Source organism: Morchella importuna (genome assembly GCF_003444635.1).
Source record: "Morchella importuna strain M04M26 chromosome Unknown Morimp01GS010, whole genome shotgun sequence".
Lineage (NCBI taxonomy): Eukaryota > Fungi > Ascomycota > Pezizomycetes > Pezizales > Morchellaceae > Morchella > Morchella importuna.
In genome coordinates, this window is record NW_025763407.1 from 696,550 (window position 1) to 718,781 (window position 22,232).

Genomic DNA, 22,232 nt, shown 5'->3' on the forward strand with positions numbered 1-22,232 from the left:
CTATCATGCCTGAGGGATTAAGAGAAAAGAAGACATAAAATAAAAAACTAAAACCAAAAATCATTATGACCAATTACAACGGTCACAGTGACCAAAACAGAAATGGATAAGGAAATGTAAAAATTGAAATTCGTACACCGTTTGCACATCAGTCCAAATAAAAAGTGAAACTCGGCAAATGCCAAGAAAACTCCTACAACCCAAAATGCAATATGAATACCAATTAGGCAATTAATGCCATTACCTCCGAGACACTAATCACTCACGTCTTCGTCTCAGTGTATCGTGCAGGATGCCTTACGTAGTAGTAGTGTTTGTCCCCATTTCAACTGCCTTTGCTGTAGGAGATCCTTTTACAGGAGCGGAGGTTGTCTCAGCTGCTGATTCCAAGGCTCTTCCGCCAGCTTTCAACACTACCACCGATGCTTTGATGCCTGAAACAATGAACGCCTCCGCAACATCTCCTAGACATTTCCGGGTCTCTGCGCCGGCGCCAGAGGGAACGCCGAGGGTATCCAGGACAGTGACCAACTCCTCTCTGATCTGTGATGTTCCGGGTTCGTGTTGGCTTCGCCCGACGATGATGAGATCCCCGGCATTCCTTGATGATTGACCAACCTCCTCTCGGGCTTTGACAATTGCGTAGTGTAGAGGTTGGCTCGTTCTAAAGGTTTCAAATACAACCCTCTGGGAGAGGTTTTCTGGAAGGGAGTCTACCATCACTTGGAAGAAATTGGCATCTGGATCCTGGATTTCAACGGTGGTGCTGCTTCCTGCACTCTGAGAATGAGACGAGGAGGATATAGCATCGCGTGAGAGTCTGGTTGGAATGTTCGATGAGGAGAGACCCCGTGGAAGATCCCTTCGGTGGATTTGTGCTGGTGATGGGAGCTCAAGGTTCAGTTGTGTATCAGCATCGGATTTGTATGCGATACGGACAATTGTAGCAGTGACGTTTTTGTTGGATGCCAGTTGAAGAACAAACCTCAGAGCAATGTGGTCATCGATACCGCCAAAGAAAGGAAAGAAAATATGATGTGACGGGTCGGAAACGGGAACTACAGGCGCCATGGCATCTGTGGTCCTACGGGAACGCATACTGGAATGGCTTACAGCGCGGCTGAGAGTTCTCTCTAACCCAGCGCCACCAAAACCTCGATTGATCATGATGGCAGTTGTGCAGTTAGCTTCATCGAGAGCCCTGCTTATAAAAAGGTTGTGCTGGTGAGATGTGAAGCGGTTTTCTTGAGTTGTATTTTGAGTATCCGGCGAGTCCGAGATTGCTCCAGTTTCACTCCACGGAACGATAAGCAAGTCCGATGACTGTTCCGAAGCACTCGTTGTCAAAACTTCCGCAAAAGAGCTATCAGGAGCGACGGATAACCCAGCTGAGACCGAGACATTTAGAAATCTTGCAAAGGATCGGAAAACGTTTACGACCGGGTCTCTCTCTTGGAGTTCATCAACCTCAGACACTTGCATGACAGTCGAGGTACGTTGAGTAAGCTCAACCAACCGGACACCATGTACTGATAACAATCGCTTGTTGAGAATCGGGGGACGGATTTCCGCAGTTTCACCCTCCTCTTGGATTGCGTTGATTTTAGATTTGTGTATTTTTGCGGCAGGTTCTGGCCGTTCTCCGGTCAATAAGTTGATGAAATTTAGCACACTTGGTAAGCTTTCCAGACGAAGCAATACAGTCACCCTAGAGAACTTAGTGGTGATTTCCTTCTGTCTCATAAGTGCAGAGTTTGATCCATCGCCGCTTTCGGGCGTGAGTAGGTTCCCTTCCCAATCGATTTCACCACGCTTCCAAGCTTCGAGCTTCTTTTGGTACCATGGGGGGTAAAGCCACATCACAAATGGAGTCGTCGCAAAAGTTGTGATAAGGGCCATAACCACAAAGATGGTAAAAACCTTGGTGCTTAGAATTCCAGCTTGAAGACCGATGTTCTAGAAGAATGAACGTCATCAGTACCCATCCACAACAAATGTAGGCTATTACTTACCAAGACAATCAGTTCAACCAGACCCTTACAACTCATTAAGACACCAATAGTAAGACTCTCTCTCCAAACCAACCCGTTCACTCTTGCGGCCATTGTTCCACCAAAGATCTTGCCAAAAAAGGCAATCACAACAACGCCGACAACGTAACCCCAGACGATACCATCATTCAACAGACCAATATTGGTCTTCAGACCAGAAAGAGTAAAGTAAAGCGGGAGGAAAAGAACAGACACAAGGTCCTCAACCTTTTCCGTCAGACGCACCGCAAAACCACCCTCGTGAGGACAAATCAATCCGATCAAGAAACCACCGAAAATTGCATGCACGCCGATGATGTCGGTAAAAAAAGCTGAAGCCAACACCATGAGGAGTGTGAGAGCTACCATAGATTGTGATGGGCCATTTTCAATTGATCCATCACGGCGAAGAACCCAGAGAAATGCTGGACGAACGGCATAAACCAGGAACAAGACCCAAGCAACCGAAATGAGGAGAACATAAAGAGCTGTGAGCCCAGTCCCTGCATTAACCAGGGCGACGGTCAGGGCAAGCAAGATCCAACCGACAACATCATTACCAACGCCTGCAGACAAGACAATTGTCCCCACATTGGTTTGAAGAAGCTTAAGCTCTGTCAGAATTCTCGCCAAAACCGGGAAAGCCTATGTATACCACGATCTTATATAAGCTTCAAAATCTGTGAAATCCTTGGGATATATCGAAAACTTACCGTAATTGCCATAGCAACACCAATGAAGAGCATGTAAACTCCGAAAGAAACCGTATCTTCACCTTCTGGAAACTGATGGTAGAGACCATATGCAATAGCCGCACCTGAAGGTATCGTCAGTATTTTTTGCCCAGATGCCAAAAGAGATAAATATTGTACGAACCGAGTCCAAATGGAAGAATCATTCCTGCAGCGCTGACGCTTGCGGCGACCCTCCAGTTTCTCAACAACATACGTATATCAACCTCAAGACCAACTAGGAACAGGAATATCACTAGCCCAAGGTTTGCCACAAGGGAAAGCAAGGGCATAGAAGCGTCCGGGAATATGGCATGCTTGAACCCAGGTATCCGGCCCATGACGGTTGGTCCAAGGATAATACCTCCAACAACCTCAGCGATGACACGAGGTTGCTTCATTCTTGACAAAGGATAATGCAGTAAACGGCATGTTACGATGATTAGAGCAGCCTATTGCTCAGAAAAACAGTTAATTTCATTGAATCTCGCAGTAAGAAAACAGGGAAACCGACCTGGATGATGAACAATGTAAGAGGATTGTTGGCATTGTAATTAGACGGATTCATTCCTTCAAGAACACCGGCCTGGTTTGCAGCGCCAGCAGCTGCCGCTGAAGTTACGACAGAACTCATGATACCAAGTATCCAGAGAGCAGCGGATGAATGAGGCATTATTCCTGGTGCCATTTTCTGTACGTACCTCTAAATAAATAGAGGGACTTCACAGTGCGCGTTATTACTGTAGCTGTTTTCCTTGCACACTTGGGGTAGGCTAAGAAGGTTGGGTGGAGGTGCTCACTCGTCCTAACAGATGGGGGGGATTCTAGCTTTAATAGTACCTACGCGAACACCCAAGAGTACCAAGTCTCTACCTACCTTGATGACCGGCCACTTCGCTAAAATCCTTGCTCCATCTTTTTGTCCCATGCAACGTTTTGAGAGCTTCGGTATTACTCTACATGTTCATCAGAGCTCGTGAGATAAGGTGCAATCGTAGATATTGTATGTCAGTGGCGGGCTAGTGTCCTGCGCGACGCCTTAAGCCAGTAAGCTAAAGGCTTCAACACCCAACTTGAGGAACAGCACCTATGAAATCGCGCCTTGAGACCACGCGAGGTATTGGCTGGATTGTCTGGATCGAGACTTCAAAGAACGAGGCTCAGCAACTCACGTGTTAATATGTAATTTCACCAAAACTATAGTACCCACAAAGAATATTTAAATCCAGCTACGGATTTTTTGCAGGCTTTGTGTAGGCTGACCACCCACAAATAAGCTCTTCCCATACCCGTAAGTTATATCGGATACCCACCGGATCAATATTGCCGTCATACTTGCAACCCAACAGTCAGGATTTTGTTGCAAGCTTCATGTATATGATAGGGGAGTTTAAGCTGCCAATGAGAAAGAGTTTAGCTCCTCTATTTTCTTAACACCCAGTGCCCGCCATCATGCCGATGAGCGACAGTAATGCCAGCTCTGTAGACTTTGATCATCTTTTCGAGTTCCTTATTCTCGGGCCTGTTAACACCTTCGCTATGTGTGTATCTCATAGGTAGAATATGGGGGTCCATGTACTACATGTAGATACATGTAATACACAGAGCTACATACCTACATGTATAGTATCTACCAAGCCCATGCATGTCGCCCCCACCTGTGCCGTTGGTGATTTTGATCGCAAGCAACTAACCAAAAGCAATGTAGAATAGCGGTATTCTAGACTACATGTATGTACTTTGTATCTACTCTAGGTACATGGGTTAGAAGGAGACGTTTTGACTTGAGCCGCAGGACGTTAGTGGTAAACCAAAATATAATTTCGTCGCGTGCCACGACAGCCGCCCTTTGAACACAACTTACGCAAATCACGCAGCACAACTCCACTGGGCAGTCCGCCACAAAAAGGAATGAAGATTTGATTCTCCGTGCGTATGTATTTGACACTTTGAATCTGCCGGGTAGAGTTGTACTACAACTCGTACTTTAGAGCCCACCCAGAGTATTACCAGAGCACATACAATATTTTGCTCTAGGCGCGAGTCCTTGCGCCGCGTTGATGCTTGGTGACCCCTACATACGGGTAAATAATCATGTTAACATGAGGTATTGATTAGTTAGTTTTCAGATAACAGGGGGGTTTTGATCCCCATGTCAGCTTAAAGCTCTACACCCTAGTGATGGGATATACAGATCGATCAGCAAATACAGCCAAATAATATCTCGATTTCTCTCCCTTCAGTCTGTCATCGGCGGCCGTGATGCTCCTGGTTAGGTTGTAGTCTAGATAACGTTAACATTATGTCGTTATACCTTATCTTGCACGATCTAGTTTTAGAGTATTTACAGGCAGCAGGGTATTTCAAATGGGACGAAACCCAGCAAATAAATTTCAAAGGTCACATGAAATATTGATCATCAGGGCCCCCAAACTAAATCAACTCGGTGGGGAAGTGCGGGGAATATACACGCTAGACAATATGCCAAGCCTTTTGATAGCACCTTCGCTCCGTCTTACCTTACTTGCAACAACCACATACCGCCAAATCTCGGAGGGTTGCCAAGGCCACCTGCTAAACCACATCTAGTTTATATCCTGCAGAAGAGGGCTGTTTTTTCCCTTAGCAACCCTCCGAATAACTCGAGATTTAGCGGTACACGTAACGCAGTCTACAAAAACGCAGTTTACAAGAAGTACTCTCAAAATATCAAATATGAATGCCTCAGGAAGGTTAGAGAGACTTACATACCTAGAGACGAATACCATACACGATTTTAGAGACCTTCAACCTGGCATCAAACAACTTTAAAAAGTTTAAAGGGGAGTCCCGGTGAAACCTACATTATGTGGGTCGACGTCTGCCCAGATGAGCGGTTCAAGGCGCTCCTGGATCCAATTATTAGTTTCGCCGATCCTTTGTGAGAAAAAGAAAAGAAAGGAATGTCAGTCACGCATATTCCAGTATATTATGCGTTTTTGTGTGTAACATGTGTGGGACAGTTCCATACACCGTGCACCATACACAAAAAAGAAATTTAAATATATCCTTAGTTTTATGCCCCCCCCGATGGACATTGATAATAAGCCCAAGTTCCAGGGTGCACGAAGACTCCCCCTATGTCTCTTTCAGTTGATACCAACGGATCCTCCTCGCGAGTGATATACTATGACCCAAGCAGGTCGGGTTTGTTGTACAGACCCACTGAAGACACCCCGTAGAATTTCGCAGGTAGCTATAAATATTTATATTAAGATGTTGATGCTTAGACTAAATCCTCAAATATACTGGGAACTACCAACTAGATATTATGTTTCTCTTACACTTTAACAAAATTGAGCGGAGAGTGGATATAGCGCCTGGCACCAGTTAAGATGTTTGATAATTTTAAGAGCATGGATTACATCTATTTACTTATTAAGCTAGCTGTGGCTTTGATATGAAAAAGGGAGGGTTACATTGATTGGATACATGTACAGTCGCATGCATCAAGTCCTCGCCGTTCATGATGCAACACCCAACCTCAATACTCGTTACTCAACCACAAGTGAAGATATTTAATAGAGAATACATAGTAGAGTTAAATAGAATATAAAGAAAATGATTTTGAGACTACCATTCCATGTGCCCTCCATTGACTTTGAGACATGCCTCAACCCTTAATGGCAATCCATCTAGCTTTGATTGAGACAATGCCCCCCACTCCTCTTGTGCAGCGATAAAAGGTTCATCATCATGATGAGGTCTTCTCTATCTATAGCTTCATCGCCTTTTTAGTTCACTCTTGAGCATTTTCCATGAATTCTCTATGGCGTTGAAATCTGGTGATCCAGTAGGCCAATCCTCCTCCTAACTGGACAGTTTGTATTTTTATTTATCTGTACAGTATTTCGGCCCATTTTATGGAGAATAACAACAGCTTGCCACTTGTCATATCTTGAAACCTTTGCAGAATTCGTGGTGGAGTTGTTATGGTTTGACTCACCATCAAAAAACGGCGGGAACTTGTTGCATGCGACTGTACATACAAGTAGGTAGGTTACATATAAGTCTATTGAAGTAGTATAATCTTCATTATCGGTACTAGGAAAAGTTTCTATTAGTTTAATTTGCTAAGAAGTAGACAAATAACCTTTCTAGGTGCATGTAGTTAGGGCTGGCCGTTTCTATCGATCGAGTAATAAATCGTTTACTATATCGTGTAGGGTATTCCCATCCCGGGAACTTTACTTAATGAATTATCGGTCAATCAATGCCCGGAACTCTATGTGTACTGAATAGAGAGCGAGTGATGACTTGTGATCGTATTCTACCTACGAAATTTTTTTTTGGTAAATATGGAAATTACGATCGATAGTTCTAGAGTTTTAGCTCTCCAGAGAAACCTGGGGGTGAATCAGTATGAAGGTTAAGATGGCGAGTCTTGGCATTATTTTTCTAATAATTGACCAACCCATCCCTGCATCGCTAACAAAGATTCGGCAGATCAATAGCTGATAGAAGTGCAGTTTTTACGTCGCCACCAACGCCTCTACTCGCGTCAGGGAAAAAGAACCAGAACATGCAAGTGAGAAAGCAGGGATTATTTGTACGGAGTGGCGCTGAGCTGCCATACAAACTAGGCATTTGCATGTTCTGGTTCTTTATCCTAGACGCGAGTACATGTAGTCGAGATCCACAAGTAGAAGTATGTACTCGTAGATTCATGACGTTTCCGAACACGACTGCTATTGCATACCATACAAAAAAGCGCCAAATCCACCTTTTTTGTATGTCATGCAATATTGGTCGTGTTCGGAAACGCTATGAAGCTACGAGTACATTTATGCCTTGCACCCTCCACCTAAGCCACCAATGCCCATTATTGTGATTAACGGAGCAGTTTTAGAAGCCACATGCGCACGCCTTTATGCATCTCGTGTGGCTCTAGTGTCAAGCTGTTCTACAATTTTCTGACTTAATAGTGCGGTAGTAGTAGTTACGTAATGAGAATAGTAGTGACAGTGGGCTGGAGTCGAAGGTTGATCTAGTATGATCTCTTAGCCGGTTCTAAAGATTAGAAGGACAATTGCCGCCTGGCCTCGAAGTCCTTGTCTCGAGAGTCAAGAAAGAATGCCGAAAGCGGTTAATCCCGCTCACGATGAGAGTGTTGCTCCTAGTAGAAGAAACTCTTGGCCCCCAAAACTCCTCGGTTTAAGAATTAATTAAGTAGAGTTTTATGGGGAGTATTATATTGTGCCTACTCGGCTCACTATAGACTTTACCCTAATTAAGTGCATGTATTCACAGTGCAGATCGATAACTATGCGAAAATCACCCATCAGAGAGCTGCAGGGCATCCCGAGACCTTCGATGCAAAGTCACTTACCCGCTCTAGAAATTAGGCAGATGCCCAATTAATGAGGATGAGGTTACTCGAGGTATATATTACCATCTCTTTGTCTCGGGCAGCCCCGTGGGCAGACTACAGGACATAAGTTTGAATCGGTTCAGCTCATGGAGGATTAGTTAAGGGTTATATTAGAACTCGAGCTTTTGGCGGCGGGTTATGATAGCTTGAACATATGCTAGCTACGTAGTAAGTAGCGGGTTACATACCCGCCAAGGAGAATTTTTTCGACCTTTAATCACCATTAATCACTCGATTAGAGTTTTATCGTGAATGAGCCAAAATCTTTAGAGTCAACGCGATTCATGGACTGCACGAGCCCAACAACGATCCTAATTCTTATCTTGATTCCGACTACTGTAAGTGTACAAGTTCCTTCCAACCCACTGAAAGCAATGGTACCTATATCAGCAGCCCTCGGGTTGGCGTATCAACCTACCATGTAACTAAGTCAACATGATTATCATAGTTTAATTACATATCAACAACACGTTTCACTACTACATCGATGTTGTCCGGACAAGAGACTATATCCATAAGTCATGCGCAAAGACTGCACCCACCCCATTTCGCTTCACAAAAACAGCTTTTTAAGCAACCGGTAAACCTTCAATCACACCTTGCTCTTCGTTGATCGGACCCGACCCGATCCGGTAGGATGCTTTCCACCTCATCTTAACACCCCCGCCCGCACCCCTGGCAACTCCCTCTACACGTATTATCTGCGATACTCCGTCCTTTTGACGAGCCTGGAGAAAGCGACCACTCTGGGGTTGCATTTTGAGGGCCAATGTCTGAGAAGATTGGTGTTAGTATTATTGAAATGGCCTCTTCTTACCGGAATAGAAGTATACCTTAGTGACCGCCATTTGAAAGGTCAAATCTTGGACGGGCTGGCTGTTGTTGTTTGAGAATTTTGCCTTGATTAATATCGGCCCATCAGGCATTGTTACAGGCCTGTTCGCTTCTAGCAGAATATGTAAGTTTGAATTGAGGATTACAAGTTCATTCCGCGCAGGAGCCTGTTCTGATCCAGGCGGAAGAGCAGATGTGAAAGCCCATTCGTCGTCATCGTTAACAGTAGTACCATTTTGCTGCGATGTGGGTATCTGCGATGACGAGGAAATGGCAACAGGTTGCTGTGCAGGGCTTCCGAATGCAGAGGTATAATTAGGAAAGCTAGGTGGTGGTACTTTTTGAGCGGGCGGTGGTGCCGGAGAAGCAGATGGTGTAATCTGATTCTGTTGTCCGGCAGTGTTTGTTTGCACAGTCGTTGATAACAATGGGGGGCCCGGTATTCCTAAAGGGCGGATTGTATCAGATTTGGATATACCGGGGGTGGGACTTGATTGATATCTACTCACCAGTATTCGCGCCAAATCCAAGAGCAATTCCCCCACCCTGGCCGAATGGGCCACTTTCTTGGAAAGATAAACCTAGTAGGTCGTCTTCCAACGACCCAGTCTTCCCAGTTGTATTTGCTGAAGTTCCGCTGCCACCATTTAAATCATTGTCCAGATCAATCAAAGATGTTTCTACAGCTGCAGCAGAAGATGAGGCTTCTGAGAAGGGAGGAGGGGATGAGCCGGAGATGAGCGGCAATCCCTTTGCGGCATCCAAATTTCCCTTTTTAGTAAATGTGTATCGCTCCACAGTAGTATTGATGATGTCGTTAAGCTCCAAGAGCTTCACAACTGCGTCAGTATCGTCACTTTCCTCCTCAATCATTTTTTGTATCTTTGGCTGAGCTGTCTTGAGCGCACTCGCAAGCTCCTGGCATTCCATTTCCAATCAGATCCTCTTCTAAATAAATGATCATCAAAGAGAAGAAACGAACCTCAAAGGTATCCTGCTGTCCAATATTCTCACCCTTTTTAACTTTTCCTAGCATCTCTTCTAATAGCTTTGCCTTCTGTCGTAATTTACCAACTTCTTCTGCCGCCTTTGCTCGATAATCCGTTTTCGAAGCTAGGTCATACCCAGCCATGACTTTCATCAGTTGATTCGCCTCTTGCAGGTCAGCTGGCGTACCCCGTCGAATAAGTTCCTGCAATTTTGCGGACTGCGCAGCTCTTTCCTCCTCCTCCATCTCCTCTGCCGATTTCAAGCTCTATAAACAGGATCAGTTAGTCTCTCTGCTAAATTGCACATTCTCCGAGAAGAAAACTCCAAAATCTAAACTTTCATGACATACATCACTCGGGTTTAAAACAGCTGCATCCTCCCGTCTGACCTCCGGGAACACATATCCCTTGTAACTCAATAGCCTATGCATATCTCGGATGAATCCTAGATCCTCCTTGTATCGACTAGTCTGACATATCGTCCCCCTCCATTCCTCAATTGCCTCTAGAATTTTGAGTTGTACTCGAGTAGGTCGGGGTGGTGGCTTTTCTGGAAATCGCCGAACAAGTTCGTTTAAGAAATCTTTGGTTGAAATCTGCAGATGAAAGGGGTAACCGCAGTTTTTAACGCATATATCTAGGAGCTGTGCTAAATGTTAACATCCAAGCTAGAAGCGGGCAGATATTATGGCATACAGCAATTGCAAGAAGAGAAACATTGGGGTTTCGGTGGTTGATGTAGTTAACGATCGCTACTGCTGCTTCCCGAGGTCTATTGAGCTCCAAGAAGTTCCGGTTTTAGCTTTACAGGTTCTCCAACCAACACCAAACACGAAAGGAAACAAGGAAAGATGATGAGCTTACGCATTTCCTTTCTTCTGGTTAATCAGGTCGGCAATCTCCAGATTTAAGGCCAAATTTGGCTCGAAATTCACAGGGTCGCAAGCACTCTCTAAACAGATCGAAAATTAGAACTCCTGCACTATATCTGAGTTTGAACTTCAGATTCTGGTGACAAGTAGGGATTCATAGGGTTGGAAGGAACACACGTATAAACCGCTGAAGCTGGGAGGTGTTTGGTTCCATAGGGAATCCGCCGAATCGATCCCGAGCGGCCATCCTGGAAGATGCGTATTCCAGGTTGGAGTTAGTTATAAGCTCTAGATTTGGAGGTTAGTCGAATCGAGTCCGTCAAAAGATGCAAGAGAGACAGGCTCTCTGCAGAGGAATTGTGGTCGTTCCAGATGTATCAAATCACTGTTAGGGAGGATCAGTGCTAGGGAGGGGCTTGTGTTATGTTAGTCAGCCCGAGCTTCGTCAGCGTGATCTGCTTGCGGTTAAAGCGGCGACCTCCGAGCGAGTGATATTCTATGTTGGCTCTTCTAGCATTCTATCTAGTCTCGTGCCCAGAATGTGCGGACCCGGCACAGTCTGGTGTAATAGGTCTTTTTCGTTTGGTGACTTATTTTCTCGGAGATATTAGCGTCGGAGGGCTCTCGGGGGGGCTCTCAAGGAGGCTTTTCGGGGGTATTTTGTATGGGATTAGCACACCCCGAACTAGCGTAAAATTTGAACACTAGCGGAGGTTTTTTGAACTTTAAATATCTTCGGCGAACTTTAAATTTTTGCGAGTTTGCTATCTCTCCGAACCCTAGACTCCCCGAGAGCCCCCGGAGTCACTCGGACATTTCTCGGAGGAAGTTCCGAAAACTTATTACACCAGACTGTGCCCATGGTGTCACACATAACACAGTCTGGGAACGAGACTACATTCTATCCACCCTTGTTCCAACTGTATGTATTTCCGACTTAAAACCATCTATATTTGACCAATACACGTACAGCCGCGACCGCAAAGTTTTGGCACCCTGTAAAAACATCCACGATTACAGAAAACAAAATATTTCGGTCCCCTTGCTCGAAAGGTAACATTACAAAGTGTTGTGAGACACAGCAGTGTGGAAATATGTTACTGTAAATTTCTCTTTGCACTCGTTCTTATCTGATTTTTTATATCACGATTTGAACTCATGAACTTCGAGACTGAGGGTGCCAAAACTTTACGGACACGGCTGTACTTATAAGAACAAGCTATCTATTACATGTACTTAGGGGGTTAGCCCGGCGTTACAACCGCAAAGAGTGATTAATGACCTACGCGTGGGTGCGTATAAGTACACGTGATTAACCTGGTACTATGTGAAACTGGGAAATCGGCTGTTGGCATACAAACCTGGTTGTGAATAAATTTAGTTGTGATTAGGCCTAGGTCCGGCGGTGCTGGCCATGATATGGGTCAAATACGTTAGTATACTGGTAACAATGACCTTAGGAGGTGATTTGCCCTCCATTTATAGTTGTCCCTGCTGGGAGCTGGTTGCCCTTTCTTGTAGAGAGTGTGCTGAGAGTTCGTTTGTTGGATTCACACTTAATTAATCTAGTAGCTTCAAGCCTTCATCCATTAATCCTTATAAGGGTTAATTCACTATATCTATTAGTTCTTTAGTAGACTACAAGCCGCTTGTTACTATCGCCCTAGGGTACCAACTTTGTTAGGAATCGGGATAGGTTATCCTGTGGGAGGATAAGTTTGAGTCATTTGGGCGTTTTGGGATCCGAGTCCCCAAGCATCAAGTAGCTAAAATAGGAGATTTCGCTCTTATTTGGATAAACTATCCCCACAAAGGGATATAGTATCTTTACCATAGGATACTACTGTATTCGGGGATAGCTTATCTTTTCCCGTGTATATATATCCTTTTATGTTGATATAATCTAATATCCTCTGATAAGGATACAGATTTTCACATAGAATAAAGTGTTCTCCTGCTTGTAGTATTTCGCATCCCTAGCAATTTTGGACAGACAAATTCGGTTTTTTTTTTTTTTGGCTGTCGAATTTTAAAACTAAGGTTGATATTGGCAATTTGTACTAGTTTTGCATCTAAACCACTAGCATAGTCGGTAACACCCGAGTCTGCAAATCCAATCGCCAATGCCTAAGTTTGATTCCCCTGAATATTTTTTAAATCTAGGTTTTTGATGATATCCCTACGAAGGGTAAGGTATCCCTTACTAGTCAGAACATCCCCACCCTATGAAATATCTCTCCTTAACTGGGGATATCTTATCATATCCCGGTAAAAAAGGATAACTTATCCAGCAAATCGACGGGTAGTACCCGGGCCAATAGTTAAGATATCACATCCTACCTGAGAGGATTAGGCATCTCTCTACAGGAGGATATCATATCCCACTTCGGAGATGAAAACAGTATCCTGCCTTCGGGGATGAGTTATCCAGTACTTTGTACTCTAGCCTGAGGGTATCGCCGCTCTTGTTATTGCTATCACTCTTCTAGGTCTTGCCGTCAAGCTTTGCGGCCCGTCTTTCCTTCTTCCGGAAATCCTGATTTCCTGCTTCCGCCAATCTATGGCGCTGAAAAGCTTTAAAAAGCGGGGCTGAAGCTGCAAGCTATACAATATCAATGTTTTGATAAAAGGTACTTATGTAATTAGATTCAACTTACGTTTTATTGTTTTATCTATAAATTTAAATGGCACGTGAACTTCTTTAGTGTTTTTGATGGTGAAATCACGTAGAAGTTATATATATACCATTATAATTCATATATTACAATCAGTACTGTAGATTTGTGGCGTAGATATAAATACATGTAATTAAATTGAAACAATTTCCACACTACTTGACATACATGTATGTGTGTATGCCCTGACCGGCCATGATACGACCCGGCCGGTTTAAGTGTATTCAATCAATTGGATGTATTTAAGAATAAATTTCATAGAAGGTTCTTAGCTCTATACAAGTAAGTGATTATATGGTTATTATGGCCATCGAGCGCGAGACATGGGTCCGATTGTCATAAAACCTAGGTATGCGTGAGGTGGAGTGAATCGATCAAGGAAATACTCCTTAAACTTATTCCGGATCATGATCATAAGTGATCACTCAGCTGCTGGTCGATAATTCTCAGATATGTATGTCATACTGTACTCTATGTACTAGTAGTTAGTAAACCAGTTCAGCGGGCGGGGACTATTCATAGAATATTCTCTGGAATTATTGCAGGTCAGATGCTATGATTGGACCTTAATGTCTCACTTGCACAATGTTTCGGCGACTTACCTACGGAATTGGCCGATGAGAATCTCGGTCTCTCCCGTTCTACGTCATCAGCTGACTGCACGCAGGGACCGATTACATGCAAGAGGATAAGATAAGATCCTCAGTGCCCCCGTCTTCATCGTTAGTTATTCACACCTTTCAGCCCCAAAAACACAATACCTACTTCTCACTATGACTTCTATTGAAGAGCTTGCTGCCCAGTGGCTTTCGCTTGATAAAGTATAACTCTCCCATATGCCTCATGCATCGGTATATGACAGCTAATTTTTCTGTTTTAGAATGAGAAAACCAAAGCTGAAATACAATCACTCCTCGACGCAGGGAATACCGAAGAGTTGGAGAGAAGGCTCCGCAATCGTACGTAGCCCCTTTCGCGCTGTAGCACTAGTACTGGAATAATTTATGAGTTAATAAAACCCCTAAACGATAGGAATTGAGTTTGGCACAGCTGGTGAGATTTAAAGCTCTCTCCGGCCCATAAAACCCCCAAGCTCTACACATGACTAAACTGAAATCAGGGCTTAGAGCAAGAATGGAAGCCGGCTTCTCGCGTATGAACGACCTCACAGTTATTCAAGCATCACAAGGTCTTGCAGATTATATTAAAGAGCAGTCTAGCAGCCCTTCAGTTGTGATTGGCCATGATCATCGCAACAATAGCTCCCAATTCGCCCGTTTAGCTTCTACCGCGATGAAAAACAAGGGAGTTAAGGTAATAATTGTTTCCCGGGAAATTTTCCCAATATTATTAGCCCTTATTCATGGAAAATCAGGTCTATTTGTATGATGGATTGGTGCATACGCCACTCGTTCCCTTTGCTGTCAACATGTTGAATGCGACTGCGGGTGTCATGATCACTGCCTCCCACAACCCCGCAAAGGATAATGGGTACAAGGTATATTGGTCAAATGGTTGCCAGATCATCCCACCGCACGATAAAAACATAGCGCAACACATCGATAAGAACATACTCCCTCTAAGTTGGGACCTATATGAAACAACTAGCAGTGATGTAGATAGGACAGAGCTTTTGAAAAGGGCTAAGAGTTCTTACTTCGAATCATTAAAAGGCATAGCACATGTCAGCCAAAATGATACGGGCAGGAAACCCTTGAGATTTGTTTATACACCTATGCATGGTGTCGGACTAGCAGCCATGGAACGCGCAATTGCAGATATGGGATTGACGGAAAATATGTTTATAGTTCAAGAACAAGTCAGTGCCCCCCTCCCCCTCTTCCTCCCCACATCATTTCCCCTATCGGAAGAGCCTCTTTAGCTGTACCTGTACTCAAGTTACTCTATGAAGGCACAACCTGATCCCGAGTTTCCCACGGTCCGTTTCCCAAATCCAGAAGAAAAGGGGGCTTTAGACCTAGCGGTTACCACAGCAGAGAGGAATAATATCAATCTCGTTTTGGCTAGTGACCCGGACGCTGATCGCTTCGCTGCCGCTGAGAAACTTCCTTCCGGGGAATGGAAAGTATTTACTGGGAACCAACTTGGTGTACTCTTCGCCGCACACACCTTAGATGTCTATCGAAAAGCCGCGGTTGGCATTGACAAGCCGATATCAAAACTCGCCATGCTGGCATCTACAGTTTCCACTCAGATGCTACATGCCATGGCCGCTATGGAGGGCTTTTATTTCGAAGAAACACTTACTGGGTTTAAATGGCTTGGAAATCGAGCTTTATTACTCAAAGAAAAAGGATATACTGCGTTGTATGCTTTTGAAGAGGCAATAGGATACATGTTTTCCCCCGTGGTGTATGACAAGGACGGTATTGCCGCAGCAACCGTTTTCATCACAATGGCGCAGAAATGGGCCAATGAAGGCCTCACTGTGCATGTGAAACTCGAGCAACTATATAAAAAGTATGGGTACTTTGAAAGTGCAAACTCTTATTTTATCTCCCCTGATCCAAACTTGACAAAAAGTGTGTTTGCGGGAATACGGGATTTGGGCAACCCGTATCCTACAATGCTAGGAAACCGCAGGATAACTTGGTGGAGAGATTTAACAAATGGTTTTGATTCGGCCACCGTCGACAAGAAACCATTGTTGCCGGTAGACTCAAGCTCGCAGATGATCACCTGTGAGCTGGAAGGGAGTGTGAGATTTACTGTAAGAGGGTCCGGGACAGAGCCTAAGATTAAAAGTGAGATTGATATTCAATAACCACCCCCCATTTTTCTTCTCCTCTTCGTCGGGATTGCTGTGCTGACCGAAAGAATCATTAGTGTATATCGAGTGTAAAGCCAAAAGTCAAGAACTCGCAAGACAGGGGGCACAGGAGGTTTCAGAAGCTCTGACGAAAGAGTGGTTCAGGCCTATGGAAACCGGACTATTATTGCCATAGATTGGAGTTAGAGGTGCTGTATGACTTTGAGTGTCAATTCGTCAATCTCACTTTTCTGCTTCAGTTGTAAACGCGGGCCAAGCAAACCCTGCCTATAATCGTAAAGCGAAGGGATATGACAACCAAAATAATCAATACCCTAGATTCATATCCGAAGTCTCAACAATAAAAGAAAGCCGCCAGAACCCATAACTCATTGTCCTTTTTCATACATCATAAGGAAAAAGGAAACAAAACGGAACGTTCCTCAATATAGCAACATAAAAATCACTCCAGGTCCCAAACAAAGAAAGAAAATAAAAGAAAATGATATCGTCCGTCCCTTTACCAACTCCACATACAAAGCATCAAGTCTTTGGAAAATACATCAAGAACCGCTAGCATTTAGTGGGATGAATGTAACGGTGAAAATGGTGACTAGAGGTTTTCGGTAACCGTCGTTATGCTGTAGTGCTGACGGTGGCCGCTCGATGATGGATGACCTGTAGTCCAAAAGTTTCGCGTCTACATAACGTAGAGAAGCCTCGTATCTGTATCGACCCAACGCACGTTAAAAATTTCGTTCTTGACTCCAGCCGTATTTTCCCAAAAAAGAAAGCAAAAAGGATTAATAAAGGGGGTAATTGTGAAGGCAGAAAAAGATAAAAAAAAGTAGACAAAAAATATGCTCTGAGATCCACTCAACAAACATGAAGATATGAAAGAAAAAATAAGAAAACAAGAAATAAGATGATTTTTCCAAATATTGTTAAGGGGGAAAGGAATATTAAGAAATAAAGAAAATATCAAATAAAATTCAGAACTTGAACTCCATGTCAGACTCATCAAGGGGATGTCCGTCATTACCTAGTGGGTGACTGCAGCTGAGCTGCGGCTTTTGAGCGTATTTCCCGGCGAGCTCTTCTCTGATACTGGTCAATAATTGCTGGTAAGATTGTTGAGGGTTCTTGCTTAGAGCCCGAATAAATGCGTAGCTCATAGCACCAGTAGCCTCCCCAGCCTCAGTAGCATCCGCACTAAAAAATAACAAATTAGACAACCAATAATCCCCGGATGTGCGAGCGACTTACGAAGTTTGGCTATCCTTGGATCCGGACCATTGAATGACATCTGCAGGTGATGTCTTTGTTCTTTTTGCCCTCTCTTCGGCACCCCTACCACTTGTAGCTCTCTTGAAAATACCAAGAGCTGAAGAAGCAACACCGCTAAGATCACCTCTTGAATATGCTTGCAGGGCATCGAAAAGACCAGTCGCTGCTTCTTTCGCAAGGTTGGGCTCCTTCTCAACACCGCGAGTGGAGTACAGGTAAGGAAGGTCTAACGCAGATCCTGAGTGACAAGAGTCAAAGATTGCCGTCAGGCGGACACCAGGTTTGAGCGGCGCAACCCTGTTTAAGTCAGCATCTGTGGAAGAATGAATAGGCATCAAGTATGCCATACATTATTCTGTGCATCTCGTCGTCAACAATATGACCATTGAAACGGAAGTCTACTGGATAGATGGTTTCATCATATCCTATAGTCGGATTAGTAAATGCATGGAATGCCAAGACTGTGGATCGTTTCCATATCGGGAGTTTACTAACCATCACCCTCATCACCGTCGTGATCTTTGGTCTGCCCACCATGGCCTAGGTAGAGTGTTAGTGCTGCCGGATTGTCTTAGATACTATTAGGTGGACCTACCAGAGTAATGGAAAAATAGTGAGTCAGTTGGTTGTGCATCTTTGACTAGCCAATGCATAGCTTGAATAATATTCTGCTTTGTCGGTTGACTCCTAGGACTTTGTTGATCATCCGTCAAAATAACCATATCTTCACGCTTGTACTGGAACCTTTGATGCAAGAAAGTCGACATGTTCTTGACATCATTGATGCACCCTCTCAACTGTCCTCTCTGACCAAAGTAATTGATACCGATCAAGAGCGCCTTGCGCTTCCCCGTACACGGGCCATACTCGTACCCAATTTGCGACGCTCCAGGCACTCCAAAGGATTGTTGCCCAGAAGGTGGTGCTGGCGGTGCTCCTGCGCCCATGTGATGCTGCTGATAAACATTATTTCCAACAGGCATAGCTTAAAAGAGTCAAGTCAATTTTATGCCCACAAAAAAACCTTCCCAAAACATGTAAACCCAAGAGTTACAAACCAGGTTGCTGAGGGTAACCATGTCCGGCCCATTGTTGCTGAGGCTGATGCGGCTGAGACATACTAATGATCAGCCAAAATTCCCCTTGACTCGTCACTCTTAAAATAGGAAAATTACCGGTGCACTATTGTAAGGGTATTGTTGTGAAGCTTGCGGTGGGTAATATCCCTGGGGAGGAGGTTGAGGCGATCCTGCAGGGTAGTTACTGTATTGTGGTTGTTGTCCACTAACATAAGTAGAGATGTTAGCGACTCAGATGAAACAAGCATAGTTCGTAAAACATGGGGCAAAATGGATGACATACGGTGGGTATGAATATTGCTGCCCTGGGTACCCTGATTGTTGACCATAATTGCCGGGGTAATGACCAGACATGACGAGTAAAAATTATTGCAAAAGAAATATGAATAATGCAAAGTTCGGACGACTAGATCGGTGAAAGATATTCTGCGAGGGAAAGCTTTTTTCTAGATCTGAGAGGCTTGCTTTGAAGGCGGAATGTCGACTGATGCAGGTCAAGAGAAGGCTTTGAGGGCGGATCCGGTGGGAGCTTTATACAGACAGAGGTCGAAGGAGAGTGTACACGAAGCTAAGGAGTTCAGAGGAGAGAGACACACAGGCTTGGAAGATGGAGGGGTAGATTAGATTGGAAAGGTCGACAAACGGATAGATGGCAAAGGACACAGGTCCAGAGGAGGGAAAGAAGGAGGAGTGGTGTAGAGGAAGGAGAGGAAGGATCCAAGGCGGGAGAGAGGAAGGATGAGCAGTAGGAGCAGCAATAGCAACAGTTACACATGCACCTAGAGGTGGGGATCGCTTGCGTCGTTGGTGGTGGTGGGAGGTTTCAGTCGCAGAGCCTTTGCCGAGCCCTACGAAACCCAGGTCCAGCAGCTACCAACAACCTCTCCCATACATCACAGTCCCCGGAACAGCTAAAAAGAACAGCGCTGCTCGACACCCCCCCTAAGCTGCATCTCTTCTCTGTGCGTACAGTATGTAGGTACAATATCTGGTTCTCCACTTGCCGGGAGTTCAACGCTTTGGATGCATACATGTGTAGAGCAAACCTCCCAGTGTCACTGCTGAAACCTCCACCCTACCAAACTTAAAAAAAAAAAAAAAAAAACTCCCTCCTTGTATGTCCGTCATCATGGGCCTGTAGCCTATGTTTCGCTGCTACTGCATGCGTTCTGTACAGACGGGGGACTAGTCGACAACACGTTCAGCTGGTTACAACGACCAGTTGTTGCCTCCCGCAGACTGTCCAGCCGCACACTTATGTGCCTGGCTAGCTAGCTAGCCTTTCCTGGAGACACCGCCCCAACCTTCTGAGTAGAGGAGCCACACACAAGTTGCACAACTGTATAATTTCATCATCCCGAGCATTCACTATAGTGTAAAGTCAACCTCTTAACAACTACATATCCGAGAACAGCGGTGAGGCGGAGCTGAATCTGCACTCTGCCAGATCTGATCTTGGTGAAGCAGAAAGGGAAGAGGGAGCAATAATCGATATCTAATCGTCGGTTCCAAGTCCATGGGAACATGTTCCCCTGCACCCACGTCAATGTCAGGCTTCGGCTCGTTCATCGGAACCTTCAAGAACCAGCAAAGCTGGTTGTTTTGACGGGTAACGCCGAGGTAAAAAATAATCGTTAATCTGATACAGCAGTCAGCCTTTCAATTCTCCATACCCTCTCAGGGTTAGCCTAAGATCAGGTTCAGCTGAAGCAATATAATATTCTGCCCTAAAAAGCACGATCAACGTACACTGGTCAAATATTGTACAATAAACTTCGATAGTGTCTACCTACTTTTGGCCTTGCCCGCCGAGCCTCATTCGTTGATTGAGGTCTAGCGAGATCTCATTGTTCAAAATGGGATTTCCTAGACATCTTTGACCGCACAAGATGCGGTATATTCAAACAAGCTGAAGCTGAAGTGGATAATATACAACACCACTGGCTAAAGGAAAAGACACAAGATCGATGATTAAAAATTCCCCAACCTTATGGATAGAAACCCAACGGTCCGGCTCACACGCGAAAGTTCCAACCAGCTGCGAACTGACTTTTGAGATACCAAGCTTTTTTGGGTGGCGTTCCGTAGTAAATTCGGACTGGCTGAGGTGTCTCAGATAACGCAGCAAGCTCTCTCCTATGCTCTGCAGGAACAAAGATCGCCCGGACCTGGAATTCTTCTAGGTAATATTGTTTGATCATACTCAGGGAGTGAATATCACAATTCGCGTTTCTAATCCAGCATGATGATTGTGGTTTCCAGAATCCTATAGAAGAATGAATGCTTAGCACAAGCTATTTCCAGCTGATCATCATCTCAGGAACATGATGGTTCTTCCAACGAAAAACTTTCATGGTAGAACAAGCATTCAATTGGATCTTGATCTTTAATTGATGGATTATGTCCGGGGTAGACTTCCGGAAGATCCCAATGGCCTCTAAGCAATTAGGACAATGATCGTACAGGTTTAAATATGCGCAGTTATTATAGGAGTTCCAAAAGATAATTCTAATCCCCTCGGATGTTCTCCTTTTCTTCTTAGTATCTCCGATACTGTGTTTGGTTTCAATACTCCATTGTGCGAATGATCATTTCTTTCTTTCTTTTTCTGTTCTGTTTATCTGCAGTGCATGTCTGCCTTGCATGACAATCTTGGCTAACGTCGCCAATCCGACCAGGGTTTCTTTATTTTATTTTGGTCTCATTAGCTCACGACTTTATACCAAATTGCTATTCATATCAATACTTTAATGGGTTAAATATTTTTTATCCTTAGATGGGATGAGATTAAATTTCTTAACGTCGCGCATAATTCTAGATCTTGGCTATATCCGAAAAGTTGAATAACGTGATATGAATATTCTTTATATGAAAGATGTCAGGCCAGTGAAATAAATACATAACAGTCGTATATAATCTATATATTATATCTAATAATCGCGCCATATGGCCTCGTAGGGCATAAATAATCGCGAAACCGGCGTAGCGAGTGATACTGCATGAAGCGCTGTGCGTCTTTTGTCGCCACCGCACGGAGCCCATTATCCTCGACCAAGAAGCTACAAACCTAACCCAAGTAAGTTGCCTTGTCAAGTGGCGACTACTGGATTGGAGCTTTTGATTGAGCCGTTAACAAGATTACAAGGCTTAATCTTTAGTTTATGTGATCGTGTACGTGTGACAGAGCACTAAGGAATACATGTATGTAGCTACTCTACAGTACATCATTGTATTGACATGACACTTATCGCGACCAAACATGACGGAATTAGAACCCGGGCTAGAAATCTCGGGCACCGACAAGTGCTTCCTTGTATGCAAGACGGCGGAAGATTCTAACTCCTGTTGATCTATTCCCACATGGTTTCTACACAAGAGTCGAATACAACTGTACTGAACCCCAGCTTCGACATACATGTACATCATGTATCATGTATCGAGTAGCACCCTCCCCTCTAGTTCCTCTCCAAAGTTTAGGATCATTGATCGGCGACCATGATCTACGGGCCCACCAGTCTCAGTCCCCACAAAATTATCTTCAACCATCACGATATT

The 22,232-nt window shown here is 44.3% G+C and overlaps 4 protein-coding genes across 4 annotated transcripts; 1 reads left to right on the forward strand and 3 right to left on the reverse strand.

The window, feature by feature from the left end:
• Positions 1-297: 297 nt before the first annotated feature.
• On the reverse strand, positions 298-3,449 carry LAJ45_04284 (uncharacterized protein; the record flags this gene model as incomplete). The annotated part of the gene is made up of 5 exons (XM_046113864.1): positions 298-1,956; positions 2,013-2,675; positions 2,744-2,847; positions 2,907-3,213; positions 3,276-3,449. 5 exons carry the CDS (start codon positions 3,447-3,449, stop codon positions 298-300), a joined length of 2,907 nt encoding a protein of 968 aa, XP_045972966.1.
• Positions 3,450-8,740: 5,291 nt separating this feature from the next.
• LAJ45_04285 (uncharacterized protein) lies at positions 8,741-11,113 on the reverse strand (the record flags this gene model as incomplete). The annotated part of the gene is made up of 8 exons (XM_046113865.1): positions 8,741-8,944; positions 9,005-9,450; positions 9,515-9,923; positions 9,988-10,260; positions 10,345-10,638; positions 10,691-10,766; positions 10,859-10,946; positions 11,044-11,113. The coding sequence occupies 8 exons, from the start codon at positions 11,111-11,113 to the stop codon at positions 8,741-8,743; spliced, it is 1,860 nt and encodes a 619-aa protein (XP_045972967.1).
• Positions 11,114-14,314: 3,201 nt separating this feature from the next.
• LAJ45_04286 (uncharacterized protein) lies at positions 14,315-16,507 on the forward strand (the record flags this gene model as incomplete). The annotated part of the gene is made up of 7 exons (XM_046113866.1): positions 14,315-14,362; positions 14,422-14,500; positions 14,574-14,594; positions 14,662-14,855; positions 14,917-15,360; positions 15,454-16,306; positions 16,389-16,507. The coding sequence occupies 7 exons, from the start codon at positions 14,315-14,317 to the stop codon at positions 16,505-16,507; spliced, it is 1,758 nt and encodes a 585-aa protein (XP_045972968.1).
• Positions 16,508-17,011: 504 nt separating this feature from the next.
• LAJ45_04287 (uncharacterized protein) lies at positions 17,012-19,031 on the reverse strand (the record flags this gene model as incomplete). Its single annotated transcript, XM_046113867.1, has 9 exons — positions 17,012-17,037; positions 17,354-17,523; positions 17,578-17,895; positions 17,948-18,023; positions 18,094-18,138; positions 18,194-18,583; positions 18,657-18,708; positions 18,774-18,882; positions 18,961-19,031. The coding sequence occupies 9 exons, from the start codon at positions 19,029-19,031 to the stop codon at positions 17,012-17,014; spliced, it is 1,257 nt and encodes a 418-aa protein (XP_045972969.1).
• Positions 19,032-22,232: the final 3,201 nt, after the last annotated feature.